We start from the raw sequence: 25631 nt of genomic DNA, 5'->3' as shown, positions 1-25631 counted from the left end.
CAGCCAGAAACTGAGAGAGTAAGGGGAGATAGAAAGGGAGAAAGAGGGAGGTGAAGCAGGTCTGCAGGTGTCTTTTTCTCCCCGTGTTCACTTCTCTATTTCTCTGTCCTATCTAACGACGACAACATCAATAATAACTACAACAACAATGAAAAACAAGGGCAATAAAAGGGAAAATAAATATTAAAATTTTTAGGGGGAGTCGGGCGGTAGCGCAGCGGGTTAAGCACACATGGCACAAAGCACAAGGACCGGCATAAGAATCCCGGTTCAAGTCCCCGGCTCCCCACCTGCAGGGAAGTCGCTTCACAAGCAGTGAAGCAGGTCTGCAGGTGTCTTTCTCTCCCCCTCTCTGTCTTCCCCTCCTCTCTCCATTTCTCTCGAAAAATAATAAAATTTTTAAAAAGGGAAAAAGTGAGACATCTGCAGCACTGCTTCACCACTCACAAATTTTTCTCCCAGCAGATGGAGACCCCAGCTTGAACCTGGGTCCTCGAGCATTGTAACATGTGCATTCAACCAGGTGCACCACCATCTAGCCCCTAGGGTGATGATTAATGCCTGGGCATATGGAAATAAGGAGACACATGTGAAATGAATCTTGGTGAGGACACAAGAATTTTCAGGGTTAGCTGTAAGTTCTTGGTAATGTCTACTCTTCTGACTGCTTACTCCACTAATATGAAATGGTTCTGCAGTTCTCTGAACTATACTATGGGTCTTCCTTATTTAGAACCACATTTTATAGGGAGTAGAAACAGAACCTCTGAAAAAGTTAGGTAACTTTCACAAGCAGCATTTTGCACTGAAACTAAAGGAGGCTACAGGAGCTGTATCACAGTCTATAGCCTTCATTCCCAGGCTGTGATTTAACTCACATTCACATAGGAAAACTGGCCCCTTCTGTCCCTATCTGCGGACAACCGGCAACTGGAGAGGAAAGGGCAGGAAGAATAGGAGCCAACGAAGTATTTGCAGAGAACTTCAGGCTGACTAGGGGATAGTAACAAGCCATCTGCTGGTCAATGGTGGCCACCTCCAACCAATGGGGTTCAGACCCCACCCCACTCGTCAGGTCGTGGCCATCACTGCCAGGGCCACTGCTGCTGGGTGGGCAGAGGGCACATAAAGCAGGAAGCCACCTGGTCGGGTTTTCTGGTCAGGAGGGCTGGGCCTGCAGGCACTCTGGCAGGAGTGGACACCTGGAACACGGTGTGAAGCAACGGCCCTCACTGCCTGGTTACGATGGTCTGCAAAAGACAGACACTTGTCTGAGTATGGGTCCATAGTACTCCCCTCCCAGGTTGGGGGTGTATCTTTCTCCCTCTCTTTCCTACATCCCTTCAGGGTCCCAAGAGAAGAAACCACCTCCCTCAATGCTGCCAGAACATCACATTTAATTCTCACAACGGTCCAGTGAGGTCAGTACTATTTTCATCTCCACTTTGCAAATAGGGTAATCCAAGCTCAGTGAGGTTACAATACTTAGTTACACAGCTAGAAAGTGTCAGAGTTAGAACTTGAACCCAAGTCTGAAAGTCAATATGCCTCACCATAATGCATTATTGCATGGGGAGGAGGGGGTCCCCAGGGTCTTTTTTCCCCCTTCTTTCCCCCTTTCCCCAGTGCTGCCTGTTTTTAGGCAAGTCTCTACCCCATTAAACATCCCAAAGATTCAATGAACAGGGTACCCTCCAGTTGGATAAAGTTCCTGGAATTCTAGGCCCCTCAACTTTAAAGGTCAATAAAGGAGCCCAGTGTCAGATTCAGTCCCAGTTAAACATCAAGGCCGACTTACCCTTCACCTTCTTGCTTTTGGGGAGGGCATCTTCTGGGGGTGACCTTCTTTTAGCTATGCGCTTGGGTGGCATCTTACTGTCCTGAAAAACCCAGCCATATAGTCCAGTTCAGAAACGGTAATTAGGTAACATAAATCCTATAAAAGGTGAGAGAAGTGAGTTGGGTGGTAGCACAGCAGGTTAAGCCACCACCTGGCTCCCTTCCCCCCACTTTCTTAAAAAGTTGTTTTATGGGGCCGGGTGGTGGTGCATCTGGTTGAGCGCACGTATTACAGTGTGCAAGGACCCGGGAAAAGCTTCATGAGTGGTGAAGCAGGGCTGCAGGTGTCTCTATGTCTCTCTCCCTCTCTATCACCCCCTCTTGATTTCTGGCTGTCTCTATCCAATAAAATAAAGATTTAAAAAAAAAAAGTTGTTTTATGCTGGATCACACTGCTGGGGATTACCAGGGCTTCTGTGTGTGCAAGCGATACCCTCTTCCCAAGAAACTACACAAGAGCCACTCTGGGTGGGTGGGTGTCCCCTCCCCTCCCCTGCCCTCCCCACTATAACCAGAACACTGGCTTATGGTAGTGCAGAAGACTGAACCTAGGACCCAAGAGACTCAGGCACATAAGTCTATTGTGTAACCACTGTACTATCTTCCCAGGCCCCAGGGGTATTTTTTTTTTTTTGCCTCTAGGGTTATCACTTGGGTTTGGTGCACTAGGAATCCACTGGCCCTGGAGGTTGTTTTGTCCCTTTTATTGCCCTTGTTTTATTGTTGTTATTATTGTTTTTTTAATTTTTAATCATATTTATTTATTGGATAAAGACAAGTAGAAATCGAGAGGGAACTGGGTGACAGAGAGGGAGAGAGACAAGGAGACACCTGCAGCCCCTGCTTCACCACTTGTGAAGCTTTCCCCCTGCAGGTGGAGACAAGGGGCTTAAATCTGGATTGTAAATGTGCGCTCAGGGAGGTGTGCCACCACCTGGCCCCTTATTATTGTTATTGGATAGGACAGAGAGATGGAGAGAGGAGGGAAAGACAGAGAGAGGGAGAGAAAAACAGACACCTGCAGACCTGCTTCACCACCTGTGAAGCGACTCTCCTGCAGGTGGGGAGCCGGGATCTCCAACCAGGATCCTTACGCCGGTCCTTGAGCTTTGCACCACATGCGCTTAACCCGCTGCGCTACCGCCCGACTCCTGGGGTATTTTCTTCACTGGATAATGAAAGTCTGGGCTGAGAACAGCTTTTGTCTCCAGCTGTCACCCACAGACAAATATCTCCATCTCAAATCACAGTCACAAATAACTCAGGTACCTATGTTGTGCCAGCCTCACCTAGGATACTCTAGGGTGTGACCATTCTGTTTTACAAAATAAATAAAGAACTGAAGCTCAGGGGAAGGTCTCCCATGCCACACAAGGTAGGGGGGTCCCACGTCTCCACAGGCTCACCCAGCGCCTGGTGTCTAGTCTGCCACTCGTGCCTGGGTCTCGGCTTCTCACTCGAGTGACGGACACCGACTGACACCAGGCTGACACCAGGCGCGGGGTGTCTCCGTGACCCCCGGCGACCCCACCACTCTCATTTCTGCAGAGGGAGACAGCGCCTCCGCTCACAGCAGCTGCTCGCTCTCCTGCAGCCCTTTTCTCTCCCGCTCGCCCCTCCCCCCGGGGCAGACACTTGTTTGAAGACTTTGTGACAAAGGTCCCAGAAGGCAGGACTCGGCTGTCAGCAGCATCTGCTGAGCTCCTGCTGGGCGCCAGGCTCGGAGCTGCTGCGGTCTGTCCCACTGGGCGCCTCTTCTACACCAAGCCAAGCCCACAGCTTCCCGCAGACGTCAGAATCACTGCTCATGAATGTTCCGGGATGACAGGAACTTTCACAACAAGCCGGGCGGCGGAAACCGGGAAGGAAGGTCAGGGAGACGGTGGCCGGCGGAAGGCTGAAGAGGCGCAAAGCTCTGGGAGGCCGGAGTCAGGATACCGCGCCGCAGCCTCGAGGCGACCCCCGCCCCGCCCCGCCCCGCCCCGCGCCGCGCCGCGCCGCGCCGCCCCCAAGCCGGCGAGAAGCAGCCGGGCCGGGCCGCCACTGCTCGGGGCTCAGCAACGGCACCTCCCGGCCTCCGCCTCCTGAGCCTCCACCTGCCCGGCCTGGGCAACGCGCCGCCGCACCTCAAAGGCCACTGCGGGCCCTGCTGCGCGGGGCTGGGAGCCCCCCTCGGCGTGGCGGAACATCCCGCAGCGAGTCCGCACGGCGCCCGGGATCTGACGGCCCGCGGCGGGGCTTGGGTGGGGCCGAGACCGCGGCCGGAGACGGAGGCCTCCCGCCGCACGGGACGCCTCTCCCGAGCCGCCCCGGGCCGGGCTGAGGCCCTTCGCCGCGGGAGACGCAGCCCCGGCCCGGCCCGGCCGAAGGAGGAGGCGCGCGATCTGCGGCCCGGGCCGGAGAGGTCCCCGCGGCCGCCGCGCTCGGGCCGTTTGAATCTCCCGCCCGCGCGGCCGCCGCCGCAGACGCCCCGGCCGCGCGGCCCTGCTGCTCCGCGAGGCGAGACGCGGCGGGGCGGGGCGGGGCGGGGCCAGGCCGGGGTCCGGGGGCCCGCGGGGTCCGGACACGCTCGCCGCCCGCCCGCGGCTTCCTGCTCCACGTGGGCCGGCCGCGCGCCACGCGGCCGCTGGCGACTAACTGCCCGACCTCTGCGCCCGCCGCGCTCCGGTTACAGCTCCCCCGCGCGCCGCCCCCCGCCCCCCGCCCGCGCCCGCGCGCGACCTACCTCGGAGCAGGTCCGTGACAAGGAACTGCACCCGCCCGCGGACCCGCCTGCCCGGCCGACTACTGGTCCCGAGCATGCGCTCTGCGGCCTCCGGCCCCGACCCCAGACCAGAGAAAATCAATGGCTCGGCGACCCCTGGCGGTCACCCTGGGAAGTGCAAGCTGTGCTCTAGGGAATTTTTTAAATTAAATTTTATTTATTTATTTTCCTTTTTTGTTGCCCTTGTTGTTTTATTATTTCTTGTTATTGATGTTGTTGCCGGATAGGACAGAGAGAAATGGAGAGAGGAGGGGAAGACAGAGGGGGAGAGAAAGACAGACATCTGCAGACCTGCTTCACCGCTTGTGAAGCGACCCCCCTGCAAGTGGGGATCCTTGTGCTTTGTATGATGTGCCCTTAACCCGGTGCGCCACCTCCCAGTCCATAATTATATATAAATATTTTATTTATTAATGAAGATAGAAGGAGAGAGAAAGAACCAGACATCACTCTGGTATATGTGCTGCGGGGGGGGGATTGAACTTAGGGCCTCATGCTTGAGAATCCAACGCTTTATCCACTGCACCACCTCCCGGACCACTAACACATATATTTTAGGGAGTCGGGCAGTAGCGCAGTGGGTTAAATGCACGTGGCGCAAAGCACAGGGACCAGCATAAAGATCTGGATTCGAGCCTCCCGCACCCCACCTGCAGGCGAGTCGCTTCACAAGCGGTAAAGCAGGTCTGCAGGTGTCTGTCTTTCCTTCTCTCTGTCTTCCCCTCCTCTGTCCATTTCTCTCTGTCCTATCCAACAACGATGACATCAATAACTACAACAACAATGAAAAACAAGGGCAACAAAAGGGAAAACAAATAAGTAAATATAAACACACACACACACAAAATATATATATACAGGCACCAAGTTGGGGAGATAAAATAATGGTTATGGAAAAAGACTTCAATGTCAGAGACTATGAGGACCCATGTTCAATTCCCCGGTGCCACCATAAACTAGAGCTGAGTAGTGCTCTAATTAAAAAATAAACAAATAGCATTGGGGAGATAGACCCTATAGACCCTCAGGCATGAGTCTGTTTGCATAACCATTATGCAATCTACCCCCCAACCTATTTATTTATTTTATTTATTTTTATATATTTTGCCTCCAGGGTTATTGCCGGGGCTCAGTGCCTGCTCCACAAATCCACTGCTCCTGGAGGCTATTTTTCCCCCTTTTGTTGCCCCTGTTGTTTTATCATTGTTGTGGTTATTATTGTTGTTACTGATGTCGTTGTTGTTAGGACAGAGAAAAATCAAGAGAGGAGGGGAGGCAAAAGAGAGGGAGAGAAAGACACCTGCAGACCTGCTTCACCTCTTGTGAAGCAACCCCCCTGCAGGTGGGGAGCCAGGGGCTCCAACTGGCATCTTTGAGCCGGTCTTTACGTTTTGTGTCATATGCACTTAACCCGTTGCTCTACCGCCAGACCCCCACACCTATTTATTTTATTATTAGCTATAGTACTGCTCAGCTCTGGCTTATATGGTAGTGCTGGGAACTGAACCTCAGAACTTTGCTGCCTCAGGCATGAAAGCCTTTTGCTGTTTTTGTGTTATGTTTTTTGTTTGCTTTGCAACCATTCTCACTTTCATAAATAAATGATTTTTAAAAAAATTAACATTTAGGGAGTCAGGCGGTAGCAAAGCGGGTTAAGCGCACGTGGCGCGAATCGCAAGGACCGGCAAGGATCCTGGTTCAAGCCCCCGACTCCCCACCTGCAGGGGAGTCACTTCACAAGCGGTGAAGCAGGTCTGCAAGTGTCTACCTTTCTCTTCTCTCTTTCTTCCCTTCCTCTCTCCATTTCTCTCTCTCCTGTCCAACAACGATGGCATCAATAATAACTGCAACAATAAAACAAGGGCAACAAAAGGAAATAAATATTTAAAAAAATTAACATTTAAAAATATAAATTAAAGGGGCTGGGTGGTGGTGTAGCGGGTTAAGCGCACATGGGGCAAAGCGCAGGGACAGGTGTAGGGATTCCATTCGAGCCCCCAGTCCCCCACCTGCAGGGGGGTCACTTCACAAGTGGTGAAGCAGGTCTGCAATTGTCTTTCCTTCTCTCTGTCTTCCCCTCCTCTCTTGATTTCTCTCTGTCCTATCCAACAAAACAACAGCTATAACAACAATAACAATTACAACAAGGGCAACAAAATGGGGAAAATGGTCTCCAGGAGCAGTGGATTCCTAGTGATAACCCTGGATGAAAGAAAGAAGGAAAGAGAGAAAGAAAGGAAGAAAGGAAGAAAGGAAGAAAGGAAGAAAGAAAGGTTGGTAGGTAGGTATAGAGCAAAATGCCATACCAAGGACTGAACTCAGACCTCATGATTGAGGGTCCAGAACTTTATCTATGACACCACCTGCTGGGCTGCAGGATATTTTTCTATTTAATGTTGATTCTAACTCTGTAAGTCATTCTATCATACTTGAATTCTAGATGAACAGTTTTGGTGAGTTTTCCCAACTATTTTTCCTTCTTTTACCAGAGCACTCATCAGTTCTGGTTTACGGGGGTGCAAGGGATTGAACCTAGGACTTCGGAGCTTCAGGCGTAATAGTCTCTTTGAATAACCCTTATGCTGTCTACCCCCCCATACTCCACCTATTTATTTATTTATTATCTTTATTTATTGGATAGAGACAACCATACATTGAGAGGGAAAGGGAAGACTGAAAGGAAGAGAGGTTGCAATGCAGACCTGGGTTCAAGGCCCCAGTTCCCACCTGTAAGGAAAAATCTTAATGAGTAGTGAAGCAGGTCTCTCACCCGTTTTCCCCCTTCCCTCTCAATTTCTGACTGTGCTATACAATAAATAAGTAAGAGAGAGGGAAAGAGATAGAGAGATACCTGCAACATTGTTTCACCACTCACAAAGCTTTCTCCTGCAGGTGGGGACTGGGGCCTAAAATCCAGGTCCTGTGCATTTTAACATATGAGCTCAACCAGGTGCACCACCACCTGGCCTGGCCAACTAATTTTCTTTCTTTTTTTTAATATTTATTTATTTACTTATTCCCACTTGTTGCCCTTTTTTTTTTTTTATTGTTGTAGTCATTATTGTTGTTGCTGGATAGGACAGAGAGAAATAGAGAGAGGAGGGGAAGACAGAGAGGGAGTGAGAAAGATAGACACCTGCAGACCTGCTTCACCACTTGTGAAGTGACCCTCCCCAGCAGGTGGGGAGCCAGGGGCCTGAATCCAGAAACTTGCACTTCTCGCCACATGCGCTTAACCCGCTGTGCTACCACCCGACTCCCTAATTTTCTTTCTTTTGTCCTATCCAACAACGACGACATCAGTTACTACAACAATAAAAAACAAGGGCAACAAAAAAGGGAATAAATCAATTTAAAAAATTTTTTTGAGCCCACTCCAAAACACTCGTCATTCTCAGGCATTCTTACCTCTCCAAGTTTACCTCTGCATCCATCACGGTCTCCTTCTCTAGACGGTGTGCTGTGCAATTTCTCCACGTTTTAACGCCTGGATCTCGGGTCTCTTCCTGTTGTCTTCCACCAAGGTCTTACTCATTCACATGGCTTTAGATAATTATAAAAATAGTTATTACCGTGGTCTGGGAGGTGGAACAGTGATAAAGCTTTGGACTCTCAAGTATGAGGTCCAAAGTTCAATCCCCGACAGCACCTGTGCCAGAGTGATGTCTGTTTCTTTCTCTCTCTCTCCTCCTTTCTTTCTCATAAATAAATAAAATCTAAAATAAAACAAAAGCCATTGATGGACACTTAAAAAAAAAGTTATTGGGGGTCGGGCGGTGGCGCAGTGGGTTAAGCGCACGTGACGCAAAGCGCAGGGACCAGCGTAAGGATCCCGGTTCGAGCCCCCGGCTCCCCACCTGCAGGGGAGTCGCTTCACACGCAGTGAAGCAAGGTGTCTATCTTTCTCTCCCCCTCTCTCTCTGTCTTCCCCTCCTCTCTCCATTTCTCTCTGTCCTATCCAACAACAAAGCAACGTCAACAATGGCAATGATAACCGCAAGGAGGCTGCAACAACTAGGGCAACAAAAAGGGGGAAAAATGGCCTCCAGGAGCGGTGGATTCATGGTGCAGGCACCGAGCCCAGCAATAACCCTGGAGGAAAAAAAAAAAAAAAGTTATTACTGAGGGAGTTGGGCGGTAGCGCAGCAGGTTAAGCGCAGGACCGGAAAGATACCGGTTTGAGTCCCTGGCTCCCCACCTGCAGGGGAGTCAATTCACAGGCAGTGAAACAGGTTTGCAGATGTCTATCTTTCTCTCCCCCTCTCTGTCTTCCCCTCCTCTCTCCATTTCTCTCTGTCCTATCCAACAACAATGACATCAATAATAACTACTTGAACATAGATGCTAAAATACTGAACAAAATTCTAGCCAACCGGATACAGCAGTATATCAAAAAGATTGTTCATCATGACCAAGTGGGGTTTATCCCAGGCATGCAAGGTTGGTTTAATATACATAAATCAATCAATGTGATCCACCACATCAACAAAAGCAAGACCAAAAACCACATGGTCATATCAATAGATGCAGAAAAAGCCTTTGACAAAATACAACATCCCTTTATGATCAAAACACTACAAAAAATGGGAATAGAGGGAAAATTCCTGAAGATAGTGGAGTCTCTATATAGCAAACCTACAGCCAACATCATACTCAATGGTGAAAAACTGGAAGCATTTCCCCTCAGATCAGGTACCAGACAGGGCTGCCCACTATCACCATTACTATTCAACATAGTGTTGGAAGTTCTTGCCATAGCAATCAGGCAGGAGCAAGGAATTCAAGGGATACAGATCGGAAGAGAAGAAGTCAAACTCTCCCTATTTGCAGATGACATGATAGTATACATGGAAAAACCTAAGGAATCCAGCAAGAAGCTTTTGGAAATCATCAGTCAAAACAGTAAGGTGTCAGGCTATAAAATTAACATTCAAAAGTCAGTGGCATTCCTCTATGCAAACACTAAGTTAGAAGAAATTGAAATCCAGAAATCAATTCCTTTTACTAGAGCAACAAAACAATAAAATATTTAGGAGTAAACCTAACCAAAGAAGTGAAAGACTTGTATACTGAAAATTATGAGTCACTACTCAAGGAAACTGAAAAAGACACAAAGAAGTGGAAAGATATTCCATGTTCATGGGTCGGTAGAATTAACATCATCAAAATGAATATACTACTCAGAACCATCTACAAATTTAATGCTATCCCCATCAAGATCCCAACCACATTTTTTAGGAGAATAGAAAAAATGCTACAAATGTTTATCTGGAACAGGAAAAGATCTAGAATTGCCAAAAAGAACAGAACCGGAGGCATCACACTCCCAGATCTCAATTTGTATTATAGGGTCATTGCCATCAAAACTGCTTGGTACGGGAACATGAATAGACACACTGACCAGTGGAATAGAATTGAGAGCCCAGAAGTGAGGCCCCACACCTATGGTCATCTAATCTTTGACAAAGGGGCTCAGACTATTAAATGGGGAAAGCAGAGTCTCTTCAACAAATGGTGTTGGAAACAATGGGTTGAAACATGCAGAAGAATGAAACTGAACCACTGTATTTCACCAAATACAAAAGTAAATTCCAAGTGGATCAAGGACTTGGATGTTAGACCACAAACTATCAAATACTTAGAGGAAAATATTGGCAGAACTCTTCTCCACATAAATTTCAAACACGTCTTCAATGAAACAAATCCAATTACAAAGAAGACTAAGGCAAGTATAAACCTATGAGACTACATCAAATTAAAAAGCTTCTGCATAGCAAAAGAAACCACTACCCAAACCAAGAGACCCCTCACAGAATGGGAGAAGATCTTTACATGCCACACATCAGACAAGAGTTTAATAACCAACATATATATAGAGCTTGCCAAACTCAACAACAAGACAACAAATAACCCCATCCAAAAATGGGGGAGGACATGGACAGAATATTCACCACAGAAGAGATCCAAAAGGCCGAGAATCACATGAAAAAAATGCTTCAAGTCTCTGATGGTCAGAGAAATGCAAATAAAGACCGCTTCACTCCTGTGAGAAGGTCATACAGCAGAAAAGGTAACAGCAGCAAATGCTGGAGAGGGTGTGGGGTCAAAGGAACCCTCCTGCACTGCTGGTGGGAATGTCAATTGGTCCAACCTCTGTGGAGAACTCTCAGAAGGCTAGAAATGGACCTATGATCCTGCAATTCCTCTCCTGGGGATATAACCTAAGGAACCCAACATATGCATCCAAAAAGATCTGTGTACACATATGTTCTTGGCAGCACAATTTGTAATAGCCAAAACCAGGAAGCAACCCAGGTGTCCAACAACAGATGAGTGGCTGAGCAAGTTGTGGTATATATACACACAATGGAATACTACTCAGCTATTAAAAATGGTGACTTCACCATTTTCAGCCGATCTTGGATGGACCTTGAAAAAAATCATGTTGAGTGAAATAAATCAGAAACAGAAGGATGAATATGGGATAATCTCATTCTCAGGCAGAAGTTGAAAAACAAGATCAGAAAAGAAAACAGAAGTAGAACCTGAAATGGAATTGGCGTATTGCAACAAAGTAAATGGGAAACTGGGAAATGTTATGCATGTACAAACTATTGTACTTACTGTTGAATGTAAAACATTAATTCCCCAATTTAAAAAAAGAGGGAAAAAAGTAACTACTATAATAAAACAAGGACAACAAAAGGTAATAAATAAATATAAAAAAATTAAGAATAGTTATTACCACCTATTTTGTAAACTTGTGTTTTTGTTTGAGTTGCTGGGGTCTTGCACATGTGCTATTTCACCGACCCCCAAAGCTGACATTTTTGTTTATTTATTGTTTGTTTGTTTGTTTAAAAGATAGAAAACACCAGTGTATCACTCTGGCACATGTGACACCAGGGACCAAACTCAGGACCTCAGATTTAACAGGGCAATTTTTTTTTATTGTTGTAGTTATTGTTATTGATGCTGTCATTGTTTGATAGGACAGAGAGGAAGGGAAGACAGAGACAGGGAGAGAAAGATAGACACCTGCAGACTTGCTTCACCGCCTGTGAAGCGACTCCCCTACAGGTGGGGAGCCGGGGGCTCAAACCGGGATTCTTACACGGGTCTTTGTGCTTTGCACCAAGTGCGGTTAACCCGCTGCGCTACCGCCCAAATCCCAATAGTCCAATGTTTTACCCACTGCTTCACCACCTAATTCAAAGATGACATTTTCATTCTTTTTACTTCAGATGGAGGCAGAGACTGAGAGAAAGAAACACTATAGCACCAGAGCTCCCTGGAGGCACTCCTTTGTGGTGCTGGAGCTAGACTGGAACTCTGGCCATGCAGGTGGCAAGCCACATGCCCTCCAGGGTGAGCTACCTTTGACTGTCAGTCCTGTGTTTGCTTTTTTCTTTTAATCCTTTTTTTTTTTTTTTTTTTTGTCTCCAGGGTCATTGCTCGGGCTTGGTGCCTGCACCACAAATCCACTACTTCTGGAGGCTTTCTTTTTTTCACCCTCTTTTGTTGCCCTTGGTTTTTGTTTGTTTGTTTATCATTTTGGTTATTATTATTGTTATCGATGTCATTATTGGATAGGACAGAGAGAAATGGAGAGAGGTGGGGAAGATGGGTGGGGGGTGGGGGTGGAGGGTTGGGGAGGGAAGATACCTGAAGACCTGCTTCACCATTTGTGAAGTGGATCCCCAACAGATGGGGAGCAGGGGCTCCAACTAGGATCCTTACACTGGTCCTTGTGCTTTGCGCCATGTGCACTTAACCCACTGCTTTACCCCCCTCCACTGCCCCTGTGTTTGCTTTTTATTTATTTATTCCCTTTTGTTGTCCTTGTTTCTTTTTATTGTTGTAGTTACTATTGTTGTCGTTGTTAGGACAGAGAGAAATCAAAAAAGGAGAGGAAGACAGAAGGGGAGAAAAAGACAGACCTGCAGACCTGCTTCACCGCCTGTGAAGCGACTCCTCTACAGGTGGGGAGCCCGGGGCTCAAACCAGAATCCTCTTGCCAGTCGTTGGCTTTGTGCCACCTGCGCTTAACCCGCTGGGCTACCGCCAACTCGCTGTGTTTGCTTTTAATGACACAGACTGAAGTCAGAATTCTGCTCAGTTACTGGGCATCTGGAATGACACCCAAAGTCTTGTGCATGCTCTTCCTGTACTCCAGTGCTGAGCTAGCTACCTCCCTGATCCCCCAAAGTAGTATACTACTTATTTATTTATTTATTTATTACTGTGCTAGGGGATCAAACTCAGGACCTCATAATGTAAAGCCCCTGTTCTCTCACTAAGCCACAACTATAGTTGCCTTTAAACCAATATACATGTCTTGAAAAAAAAATTTTTTTAGGGGCCAGGTGGTGGCCCACCTGCTTGTGCTCACATGTTACAATGTGCAAGGACCCGGGCTCAAGCCTCCGGTCCCCACCTACAGGGGAAAAGCTTTGCGAGTGCTGGAGTTGTGCTGCAGGTGTCTTTCTGTCTTTTTCCCTCTCATCACCTCCCTCTGGATTTCTCGCTGTCTCTATTCAATAAATAATGCTAATAAAAAATTTAATACAAAAAAAGGAAACAAGTCTGTTTATATTAATGTCGCTCCTTAATCTCTTGCAAGTCTCATAATAAAAGTTAGAAAATAGGGGAGTCGAGTGGTAGTGCAACAGGTTAAGCGCACATAGCACAAAGTGCAAGGACCTGTGTAAGGATCCCAATTTGAGCCCCTGGCTCCCCACCTGCAGGGGAGTCGCTTCACAGGCGGTGAAGCGGGTCTGCAGGTGTCTATCTTTCTCTCCTCCTCTCTGTCTTCCCCTCCTCTCTCCATTTCTCTCTGTCCTATCCAACAACGACGACAACAACAATAACTACAACAATAAAACAAGGGCAACAAAAGGGAAAATAAATAAAGAAAAAATATATATAAATTTCTTTTAAAAAAGTTTAAAAATAAGGAAAATAGGATTCAGTGATTAGTCAAGTTCTCTGGGTTTTCACTCAAGTGGCCAAGAGATCAAACAACTCCTTCTGGTTCTGACCTCCACCCTATGTTACAATCTTCAGCTTTACTGGAAGCCCCAGTGCTCAAGGTAAAACATGCTCATCATGCATGTTCACTTACTCTGACTTCATCCTCTTAGCTGAGGTTAAAATCCTCTCTGAGAAGCATGAGTTCAAACCTTCAATGCCTTTCTTATTCTTCCCTCTCCTTTTTTTAAAAAATGTTTTCTATTTATTTACTTACTTACTTTTTATTTTAATTTATTTTTTGCCTCCAGGGTTATCACTGGGGATTGGCACCTGCCCTATGAATCCACTGCTCCTCGAGGCCATTTTTCCCATTTTTTTGTTGCACTTGTTATTATTGTTGCCACTGCTGCTGCTGCTGTTGGACAGGACAGAGAGAGGTAGGGAAGACAGAGGGGGAGAGAAAGACACCCTCAGACCTGCTTCACCGCTTATGAAGCAACCCCCTGTGCAGGTGGGGAGCTTGGGGCTTGGGGCTTATGCTGGTCCTTGTGCTTCGTGCCATGTGTGCTTAACCCACTGCTTTACCGCCAGGCCCCATTTATTTATTTTTTGACCAAAGCAGCTTATGGTGGTGCAGGGGATTGAACTTGGGACTTTGAAGCCTCAGGTATGACAGTCTGTTTGTATAACCATTACACTGTCTACCCCAACCGCCCTCTCCTTTCTATATTTCTATTTCTACTTCTTTCATCTAAGCAACACCACCTTAGTCTCTCTCTCTCTTTTTTTAATTTATTTATTTTCCCTTTTGTTGCCCTTGCTGATTTTCATTGTTGTAGTAGTTATTATTGTTGTTGTTATTGATGTTGGCATTGTTAGATAGGACAGAGAGAAATGAGAGGAGAGGAAGACAGAGGGGGAGAGAAAGACAGACACCTGCAGACCTGCTTCACCACCTGTGACGCGACACCCCTGCAGGTGGGGAGCCTGGGGCTGGAACCTGGATCCTTACTGGGGGCCCTTGCACTTTGCTGCACTACCACCCGACTCCCTCTTTTTTTTTTTTTTGCCTCCAGGGTTATTGCTGGGGCTCAGTGCCTGCACTACAAACCCACTGCTCCTGGAGACCTTTATTTTTTTTAATTTTCCCTTTTGTTGTCCTTGTTTTTTATTGTTGTTGTAGTTATTACTGTTGTTATTGATGTGGTTGTTGTTGGATAGGACAGAGAGAAATGGAGAGAGGAGGGGAAGACAGAGAGGGGGAGAGCAAGATTGACACCTGCAGACTTGCTTCACCGCTTGTGAAGCGACTACCCTGCAGGTGGGGAGTTGGGGGCTCAAACCGGGATCCATACATGAGTCCTTGTGTTTTGTGTCACGTGTGTTTAACCTGCTGCACTACCACCCGACTCCCCACCTTTTCACTTTTATTTGGTGTTCTCCTTACTAGGTGCCTTCATTCACCTAGACTGATTATATTTATTACCATAGAACTTCTCAACTCTGGTTTATAGTGGTTTGGGGGATTGAACCTGGGACCTTGGGATCTCAGGCTTGAGTCTGTTTGTATAACCATTATGCTGTCTACCCCCATGTCCCCTATGCTGAAAAAAATTTAATTTTATTTATTTTTAATTATGATAGAAGTAGGGAAGACAGGGAGGGAGAGGGAGAGAGAAAGAGAAATGGGGGGGGGTCTGAGAGGTGGCATAGTGGATAAAGCACTGGATTCTCAAGCATAGGTCCTGAGTTCAATCCCCAGCAGCACATATACGAGACTTATGTCTGGCTCTCTCTCTCTCTCCTCCTATCTTTCTCATGAATAAATAAATCTCAGAGAGAGAGACAGAGAGAACGAGAACATAGGAAGAACACCTGCTCCACCACTTGTGAAGCTTCTGCCCGGCAGATGGGGACAAGTGACTTGAACCAGGATCCTTGTGCATGATAACATGCATGCCTTACTGCTTCTGCTACCAGCTGGCCCCTGAATTATGGATATGTTGAATTAAACTATTTACTTTAGTTTTCCTTTTATTAGGAGAAAAATAAATTGAGAAGGTAATTTTTTCCCAGTCTTTCTCTATTTTTTTTAAAGATTTTATTTATTAATGAAAATGATAGGAGGAGAGAGAGAGAGAGATAAGCAGACATCACTTTGGTACATATGGTGCCAGGGACTGAACTTCAAACCTCATGCTTGAGAGTCAAGTGCTTTACCCACTGCTCTACCTCCCTGACCACTATTTATATTAAAAAGTCAGTCTGGTGGTCCAGGAGGTGGCGCAGTGGATAAAGCATTGGACTCTCAAGCATAAGGTCCTGAGTTCAATCCATGGTAGCACATGTACCAGAGTGATGTCTGGTTCTTTCTCTCTCTCCTATCTTTCTCATCAATAAATAAAATCTTAAAAAAAAAAAAAGTCAGTCTAGGGAGTCGGGCAGTAGCCAGTGCATTAAGCACAGGTAGCACATAGCACAAGGATCCCCGTTCAAGACCCTGGCTCCCCAACTGCAGGAGCGTCACTTCACAAGTGGTGAAGCAGGTCTGCAGGTGTCTATCTTTCTCTCCCCCTCTCTGTCTTCCCCTCCTCTATCAATTTCTCTCTGTCCTATCCAACAACGATGACATTAAGAACAACAACAATAATAACTACAACAATAAAACAAGGACAACAAAAGGGAATAAATAAAAATATATATTTTTTTAAAAAGTCAGTCTGAAGCAGTGAAGCCCTGGTAAGAACAAAAGGTACATCAAGCTACTGTGCCAAAAAAAATGAGTCTGGGGAGTGGGGGTTTTCAGTTCATAATGTATGTTGGTACAGAGGTAGACCTAGGCTGGGGGTGGGAGTTATTTTCAGAAAACTGACAAATTTTATCCATGTATCAACAATTGTGTCTACTGAAAACCCTTAATCCCTCTAATTAAAAAATAATTAAAAGACACTATAAAGAAGGCAGGGGTAGATAGCATAATGGTTATGCAAAGAGACTCTTCTCATGCCTGAGGCTCCAAAGTCCCAGGTTCAATCCCCTACATTATCGTAAGCCAGAGCTGAGCAGTGCTCTGGTAAAAAAATAATAATAATAATTAAAATTTAAAAATATCATGTTAAGTGAAATAAGTCAGAAAACAGAAGGGTGGATATGGGATGATCTCACTCTCAGGCAGAAGTTGAAAAACAAGATCAGAAGAAAAAACGCAAGAAGAACTGGAATTGGCGTATTGCACCAAAGTAAAAGACTCTGGGGTGGGTGGGTGGGGAGAATACAGATCCAGGAAGGATTCAGAGGACCTAGTGGGGGTTGTATTGTTATATGGGAAACTGGGGAGTGTTATGCATGTACAAACTCTTGTATTTACTGTCAAATGCAAAACATTAATTCCCCAATAAAGAAATTAAAAAATTTTTTAAAAAAGAAAATTAAAAAATAAAAATGGGGAGTTGAGCGGTAGTGCAGCGCGTTAGGCGCACGTGGCGTAAAGCGCAAGGACCGGTGTAAGGATCTGGGTTCGAGCCCCCCGCTCCCCACCTTCAGGGGACTTGCTTCACAGGTGGTGAAGCAGGTCTGTAGGTGTCTACCTTTTTCTCCCCCTCTCTGTCTTCCCCTACTCTCTCCATTTCTCTCTGTCCTATCTAACAATGACAGCATCAATAACAACAAAAATAATAACTACAACAACAAAAAAACAAGGGTAACATAAGGAAAATTAATAAATAAAAATAAATAAATAAGGGCGGGGGAGACAGCATAATAGTTATGCAAAGAGACTCTCATGCTTGAGGCTCCAAAGTCCCAGGTTCAATCCCCAGCACAACCATAAGCCAGAGCTGAGCAGTGGTCTGGTTAAAAAATAAATAGTGGTCCGGGAGGTGGCGTAGTGGATAAAGCAGCGGACTCTCAAGCATGAGGTCCTGAGTTCAATCCCCGGCAGCACATGTACCAGAGTGATGTCTGGCTCTTTCTCTCTCCTCCTATGTTTCTCATTAATAAATAAAACCTTAAAAATAAATAAATAAATAAAAATAAAAATGGCGGTTGGGCAGTAGCACAATGGGTTAAGTGCACGTGGTTCAAAATGTAAGGACTGGTGCAAGGATCCCGGTTCGAGCCTCTGGCTCCCCACCTGAAGAGGAGCCGCTTCACAAGTGGTGAAGCAGGTCTGCAGGTGTCTATCTTTCTCTCCCCATCTCTGTCCTATAAAACAACAATGAAATCAATAACAACAATAATAATAACCACAACAACGATAAAACAAAAGGGTGCAGTCACAGAGCCCCAGCAATAACCCTGGAGGCCAAAAAAAAAAAAAAAAAACAACTATAAAGACTGAAACAAACAAAATGTACATTAGGGCTCAGACAGTGTTGTACCTGGTTAAGCACTCACATTGCCGTGCATAGGGACCCAGGTTCAAGCTCCTGGTTTTTGCCTGCAAGGGGAAAGCTTAACGAGTGGTGAAGCAGGGCTGCAGGAGTCTCTCTCCTTTCCATTGTCCCTCCCCTCTCAATTTCTCTGTCTCTGTCTAATAATAAATAAATAAGTAAATAAATAAATAATAATTTTTAAATAATATATCAAGAGGGAGCTAGGTGGTATGGTAGCACAGTGGGTTAAGCGCAGGTGGCTCAAAGCGCAAGGTCGGGGTATGGACACAGTTTGAGCCCCCAGCTTCCCACCTGCAGGGGAGTCTCTTCACAAGAGGTGAAGCAAGTCTGCAGGTATCTCTCTTTCTCTCACCCTGTCTTCCCCTCCTCTCTCCCCCTCCTCTCTCCATTTCTCTCTGTCCTAACAAGGACATCAAGAACAACAACAATAACTACAACAATAAAAAACAACAAGGACAACAAAAGGGAATATATATATCAAGAGGGCTGGAGAGACAGCATAATGGTTATGCAAAATGCCTTTCATGCCTGAGGTACCAAAGGTCCCACATTCAATCCCCAGCACCACCATAAGCCATAGCTAAGTAGCTGCTCTGGTAAAAAAAAAAAAAAAAAAAAATAGAATTAAAAAAAAATATATATATATATTCAAGAAAATAATATATTGGGGGACTGAGTGGTGGCGCACCTGGTTGAGTGTACATATACAGTGCACAAGGACTCAGGTTCAAGCCCCCTGTCCCTGTGCCCCACCCGCAGGGGGAGGCTTCAAGAGTGGTGAAGCAGTGCTGTAGGTCTTTCTCCCCCTTCCCTCTCATTTTCTCTTTGTCTCTGTCCAAAAAAAAAAAAAAAAAAGGAGAAAATTAGAGGAGCAGGCAGTAGTGCAGCACGCTAAACACAGGATGCGAAGACAAGGACTGGTGTAAGGATCCTGGTTTGAGCTCCCCCCCCCCCCGTTCGGGGGGGGGGGTGGTCACTTCAGAAGCAGTGAAGCAGGTCTGCGGGTGTCCATCTTTCTCTCCCCTCTCTGACTTCCCCTCCTCTATTTCTCTGTCCTATTCAGCAACAACAGCAATGGCAACAGTAACAATAACAACAGCAACAAAATGAGCAAAAAAAAAAGGGAAAAACAGCCTCCAGGAGCAGTGGATTCCTGTGCAGGCACCAAGCCCCAGAAATAACCCTGGACAATAAATAAATAAAATTTAAAAAGGAGTAAATTAAATAAAATTAATAAGGGTTGGATGGTGGTACAGCTTGTTGAGTGCACATGTTACAATGTGCAAGGACCTGGATTCAAGCCCCTGGCCCTACCAGCAGGGGAAGCTTCCCTAGTGATGAGGCTGGGCTGCAGGACTCTCTCTTACTGTGTTTTTTTTCCGCCTCCAGGGTTATGGCTGGGGCTCAGTGCTAGTACCAGTTATCCACTGCTCCTGGAGGATACCTTTTCCCCCTTTGTTGCCCTTGTTGTTTTTTATCATTGTTGTGGTTATTATTATTCTTGTCACTGTTGTTGGACAGGACAGAGAGAGAAATGGAGAGAGGAGAGGAATACAGACAGGAGAGAGAAAGACACCTGCAGACCTGCTCCACCACATATGAAGCAACCCCCTATAGGTGAGGAGCCCGGGGCTCGAACGGGGATCCTTATGCAGATCCTTGCACTTCTTGCTGTATGTTCTTAACCCGCTCTGTTACCGCCTGACTCCCCCCCTCAATTTTTTTTTTGCCCCCAGGGTTATTGCCCGGGCTTGGTGCCTGCACCACGAATCCACTGCTCCTTGAGACCATTTTTTCCCTTTTTGTTGCCCTTGTTCCATCATTGTTGTGGTTATTATTATTGTTGTTGCTGCTACCGCCCGACTCCCTCAATTTTTTTTTTTTTTAATTATCTTTATTTATTGGATAGAAACAGCCAGAAAGGAGTCCGGCAGTAGCGTAGCTGGTTAAGCGTACGTGGCGCGAAGCGCAAGGACAGGAGTAAGGACCCTGGTTCCAGCCTCTGACTCCCCACCTGCAGGGGCATCGCTTCACAGGCGGTGAAGCAGGTCTGCAGGCAACTATCTTTCTCTCCTCCTCTCTGTCTTCCCCTCCTCTCTCCATTTCTGTCCTATCTAACAACGATGACATCAATAACAACAACAACAACAAAAAAAAAAAAAAAACAGGGGCAACAAAAGGGAAAATAAATAAATATAAGAAAATTAGAAAAAAAGAAACAGCCAGAAATCCAGAGGGAAGGGGGTGACAGAGAAGGACAGAGAACTGCAACACTGCTTTACCACCTGCAAAGCTTTCCTCCTGCAGGTGGGGACTGTGGGGTTCCCGGGTTTTTGAGCAATGTAACATATGTGCTCAACCAGGTGCAACACCACCTAGCTCTTCACCCTCCCTTTTTTTTATTATTTATTTATTTATTCCCTTTTGTTGCCCTTGTTTTTTTTATTGTTGTAGTTATTATTGTTGTTGTCGTTGTTGGATAGGACAGAGAGAAATGGAGAGAGGAGGGGAAGACAGAGAGGAGGAGAGAAAGATAGACACCTGCAGACCTGCTTCACCGCCTGTGAAGTGACTCCCCTGCAGGTGGGGAGCCGGGTTTGAACCGGGATCCTTATGCCGGTCCTAGTGCTTTGCGCCACCTGCGCTTAGCCCGCTGCGCTACAGCCCGACTCCCTTTTTTTTTTTTTTTTGAGAATTTATTAATTCATAGAAAAGGTAGGAGAGAGAGAGAGAGAGAGAGAGAATCAGACATTACTCTGGTACATGTGCTGCCAGGGATTGAACTAGGGACCTCATGGTTGATAGTCCAATTCTTTATCCACTGTGCCACCTCCCAGACTGCTCTCCCTCTCTAATCTCTTACTTCTTCTCAATTTCTGGCTGTTTCAATCCCTCTCTCTTTATTTATTTTATTTTACCAGAGCACTCTCAGCTCTGATTTATGGTGGTGTGGAGGATTGAACCTGGGACTTTGGCACCTAAGGCATGAGAGTCTCTTTGTATAATCATTATGCTATCTACCCCACCCTCTCCCTCTCTCTTAATATATTTATTTATTGGATAGAGACAGCCAGAAATAAAGAGGGAAAGGGGAGAGAAAAAGAGAGGGTGTGAGAGAGAGATACCTGCAGCACTGTTTCACCACTTGCAAAAAGCTTTCCTCCTGCAGGTGGGGACAGGAGCTTGAATTTAGGTCCCTGAGCATTGTCGTGCACTCAGCCAGGTGCACCATACCACCTGCCTGCCCCCCGCTTTTTTCTATTTATTTATTTAATTTTAATTTTATTTATTTATTCCCTTTTGTTGCCCTTGTTGTTTTATTGTTGTAGTTATTATTGATGTCGTTGTTGTGGGATAGGACAGAGAAAAATGGAGAGAGGAGAGGAAGACAGAGAGGGGGAGAGAAAGAGAGACACCTGTAGACCTGCTTCACCGCCTTTGAAGGGACCTGCCTGCAGGTGGGGAGCCGAGGGCTCGAACCGGGATCCTGACGCTGGTCCATGAGCTTGACGCCGGTCCTTGAGCTTAGCGCCACCTGCGCTTAACCAGCTGCGCTACAGCCCGACTCCCTTTTTTTTTTTTTTTTTTTTTTAAAGATTTTATTTATTTAGGAGAAAGATAGGAGGAGAGAGAAAGAACCAGACATCACTCTGGTACATGTGCTGCCGGGGATCAAACTCGGGACCTCATGCTTGAGAGTCCAAAGCTTTACCACTGGGCCACCTCCCGGACCACTGCCCCCCGCTTTTTAAAAGGATTTTATTTATTGAGAAAGACAGGAGAGAAAGAAAGAACCAGACATCACTCTGGTACATGTGCTGCCGGGGATTGAATTCAGGACCTCATGCTTGAGAGTCCAATGCTTTATCCACTGTGCCACCTCCCTAGCCACAATTTCTGTCGGTCTCTATCCAATAAATAAATAAAGATTAAAAAAAAAAGTTATTGTGGAGGCTACTCAGGTCGATGTCTTGGAGTCTTATAAGAAGCTGTCATTGAAGGGGTTGGGCAGTGGCACACTGGGTTAAGTGCACATAGTACTGACAAAAGGATACTGGTTCGAGCACCCACTTCCCATTTGTGGGGAGGGAGGCTGACTTCACAAGCAGTGAAGCAATTCTGAGGTATCTATCTTTCTCTCACCTTCTCTGTTCAATCCAAAAAAAAAAAAAAAGGGGAATAAAAAGTAGTCCCAGGAGCAGTGGATTCATAGTGCAGGCACTGAGCCCCAGCAATAACCCTGGAGGCAAAAAAAAAAAAAAAAAAGTTGTCACTGAAACCTTAGCAGGCCTCATTTAAAAAATATATTAAAACTAAAAAGAGGGTGGAGGGTAGATAGCATAGTGATTATGCAAACAGACTCTCATGCCAGAACCTCCAAAGCCTCAGGTTCAATCCCCTGCATCACCATAAGCTATAGTTGAACAGTGCTCTGGTAAAAAGATAACTAAAAGGGGAGGCAGGTGGTAGTGCAGCAGGTGGCACAAAGCACAAGAACTGGCATAAAGATCCCGGTTCGAGCCCCTGGCTCCCCACCTGCAGGGATGTCGCTTCACAGGCTGTGAAGCAGGTCTGCAGGTGTCTATCTTTCTCTCCCCATCTTCCCCTCCTTTCTCCATTTCTCTGTCCTAACAACAATGACATCAATAACAATAAAAACAACAAAAAAGGCCAACAAGAGGGAAAATGAATAAACATAAATTTTTAAAAAATTAAGTCTAAAAAATTAAAATAACTAAATAAAAAAATAAAAATAGTGGTCCGGGAGGTGGCACATAAAGCTTTGGACTCTCAAGCATGAGGTCCTGAGTTCGATCCCCGGCAGCACATGTGCCAGAGAGATGTCTGGTTCTTTCTCCTCCTATCTTTCTCATAGATAAATAAAATCTTTAAAATAAATAAATAAATAAATAAAAATAAAGGGCAGGGGTAGATAGCATAATGGTTATGCAAACAGACTGTGATGCCTCAGGCTCCAAAGTTCTAGGTTCAAAATCCCCTGCAGCACCATAAGCCAGAGCTGAGCAGTGCTTTGGTAAAAATTAATTAAAAAAATAAAAAATGAGAGGGCAGAGGTAGATAGCATAATGGTTATGCAGAGACTCTCATGCCTGAGGCTCCTAAGTCCCAGGTTCAATCCACTGCAACACTATAAGCCAGAGCTGAGCAGTGTTCTGGTAAAATAAATAAGTATTTTTTAATTATTTTTTAAAATTATCTTATTTATTTGATAGACATCTAGAAATTGAGAGAGAAAGAAAGAGACATATGCAGCTCTACTTCACCACTCATGAAGCTTTTTGCCCTGAAGGTATGGACAGGGGCTTGAATGTGGGTCCTTGTGTACTATAGTGTGTGTGTTTAAGCAGGTACACCACAGCTTGGGCCCTAAAATAAAATATTTTTAAAAAGAATATAACATGGTTTGGGAAGTGGTACCATGGATAAAGCATTAGACTCTCAAGCATGAGATTCTGAGTTCAATCCTTGGAAGCATATGTACCAAAGTGATGCTCTGGTTCTCTTTCTCTCTCTTCCTATCTCATTAACAAATAATTAATTGGGAGTCGGTCGGTAATGCAGCGGTTAAGTGCAAGTGGTGCAAAGCACAAGGATCAGCATTAAGGATCCCGGTTCGAGCCCCCAGCTCCCCACCTGCAGGGGAGTCGCTTCACAGGTGGTGAAGCAGGTCTGCAGGTGTCTGTCTTTCTCTCTCCCTTCTGTCTCCATTTCTCTCTGTCCTATCCAACAACAATGTCAGCAATAAAACAATAATAGTAACTACAACAATGATAATAACCAGGGCAACAAAATCAGAAAAAATAATGGCCTCCAGGAGCAGTGGATTCATGGTCCAGGTACCAAGCCCCAGCAAAAAAAAAAAAAGAATTATACACACACACATATTATTTTACCAGATCATTGCTCAGCTCTTGCTTATAGCTGTGCTAGATATTGAACCTGGGACCACTGGTAGAAAATTTTATATATTAGCATAATGATTATGCAAACAGATTCTCATGCTTGAGACTCCATAGTCCCAGGTTCAATCCCCCATGGACTACATGCTACCATATTTGAAGACCTGGGTTCAAGCTCCTGGTCTACACCTGTAAGGGGACAGGGTAAGAAGAGGAGCTTCAGGAGCAGTTGAACAGCGCTGTAATATCTCTCCTGATGTCTCTTTTCCCTATCTCTCTCTTTATTATGCTTATTTATTTACTATTGGATAGAGACAGAGAAATTGAGAGGGGAGGGAGATAAAGAGAGGGAGAGAGAAAGAGAGAATGAGAGAGAAAACTGCAGCTCTGCTTCACCATTCCTGAAGCTTTCCTCCTGCAAGTGGGGACCAGGGGCTTGACCCTAGGTCCTTGTGCACTGTAGTGTGGGCACTTAACCAGGTGTGCCACCACCTTTTTTTTTATTACCCTTTTGTTGCCCTTGTTTTATTGTTGTAGTTATTAGTGTTGTTACTGATGTTGTTGTTGTTGGATAGGACAGAGAAATGGAGAGAGGAGGGGAAAAGCAAGACAGACACCCGCAGACCTGCTTCACCGCTTCTGAAGCGACTCCCCTGCAGGTGGGGAGCCAGGGGCTCGAACTACTATTTTTATTTATTTATTTTATTATTTTTTAAAAGTTATTTAATTTATTTATTCCCTTTTGTTGCCCTTGTTTTTTACTGTTGTAGTTATTATTGTTGTGGTCGTTGTTGGATAGGACAGAGAGAAACGGAGAGAGGAGGGGAAGACAGAGAGGAGGAGAGAAAGATAGACACCCGCAGACCTGCTTCACCACCTGTGAAGCGACTCCCCTGCAGGTGGGGAGCCAGGGTTTGAACCGGGATCCTTATGCCGGTCCTTGTGCTTTGCGCCACCTGCGCTTAACCCGCTGCGCTACAGCCTGACTCCCTCGAACTACTATTTAAAAAAAAAATTTTTTTATTATCTTTAATTATTGGATAGAGATAGCCAGAAATCAACAGGGGAGGGGAAGATAGAGAGGGAGAGAGAGAGACACCTGCAGCTCTGCTTCACCACTCATCAAGCTTCCCCCCTGCAGGTGGGGACCAGGGGCTCAAACCTGGGTCCTTTCGCACTGTGACATGTCTACTCAACCAGGTGCGCCACCACACAGTCCCTCGAACTGGAATTTTTAAGTCAGCCCTTGCACTTTGCGCCATGTGCGCTTAATCCGCTATGCTACCACCCAGCCGCCCCCCCCTTTTTAAAATTAATACCGGAACTCTGCTCAGCTCTAACCGATGGTTGTGCGGGAGACTTCAAAGCCTCAGGCTTGAGTCTCTTTGCATAACCATTAAGATATCTACACACTGTCCCCCCTTTTTAAAAAAAAAGATTTTATCTATTTACTAATGAGAAAGATAGAAAAGAGAGAACTAGACATCAGTCTGGTACATGTGGTGCCAGGGACTTAACGCGGGACTTCATGCTTAAGAGTCCAATTTTTTTCCCCTTTTGTTGCCCTTAGTGCTTATCATTGTTGTAGTTATTATTGTTGTTGTTATTGCTGTCATTGTTGTTGGGTAGGACAGAGAGAAATCGAGAGGGGGAGAGAAAGACACCTGTATACTTGCTTTACCCCTCCTGAAACAACCCCCCTGCAGGTGGGGACTGGGGGCTTGAACCTGGGTCCTTGCA

General features: G+C 45.8%; 1 protein-coding gene across 7 annotated transcripts in view; it reads right to left on the bottom strand.

The window, feature by feature from the left end:
* RCC1 (regulator of chromosome condensation 1) overlaps positions 1-25631 on the bottom strand; it is a 36825-nt gene that overhangs the window by 10680 nt on the left and 514 nt on the right. Inside the window, exons 2-4 of one of the 7 annotated variants that reach the window (XM_016187850.2) lie at positions 8012-8146; positions 1799-1880; positions 1143-1250 (exon numbers count right to left, since the gene is read on the bottom strand). In XM_016187850.2, coding sequence (XP_016043336.1) covers positions 1143-1250; positions 1799-1871 — 181 coding nt within the window. In that variant the 5' untranslated portion in view covers positions 1872-1880; positions 8012-8146. Of the gene's footprint in view, positions 1-1142; positions 1251-1798; positions 1881-3965; positions 4540-4564; positions 4680-8011; positions 8147-25631 lie in introns of those variants that run through there. The other 6 variants (XM_007522429.3, XM_060205709.1, XM_060205705.1 and 3 more) reach the window with 6 other exon arrangements.

The sequence above is a fragment of the Erinaceus europaeus genome, chromosome 13 (assembly GCF_950295315.1).
Source record: "Erinaceus europaeus chromosome 13, mEriEur2.1, whole genome shotgun sequence".
Taxonomy (NCBI): domain Eukaryota; kingdom Metazoa; phylum Chordata; class Mammalia; order Eulipotyphla; family Erinaceidae; genus Erinaceus; species Erinaceus europaeus.
Note: the sequence above shows the minus strand (reverse complement) of the source record. Positions and strands in the feature narration are given on the sequence as shown.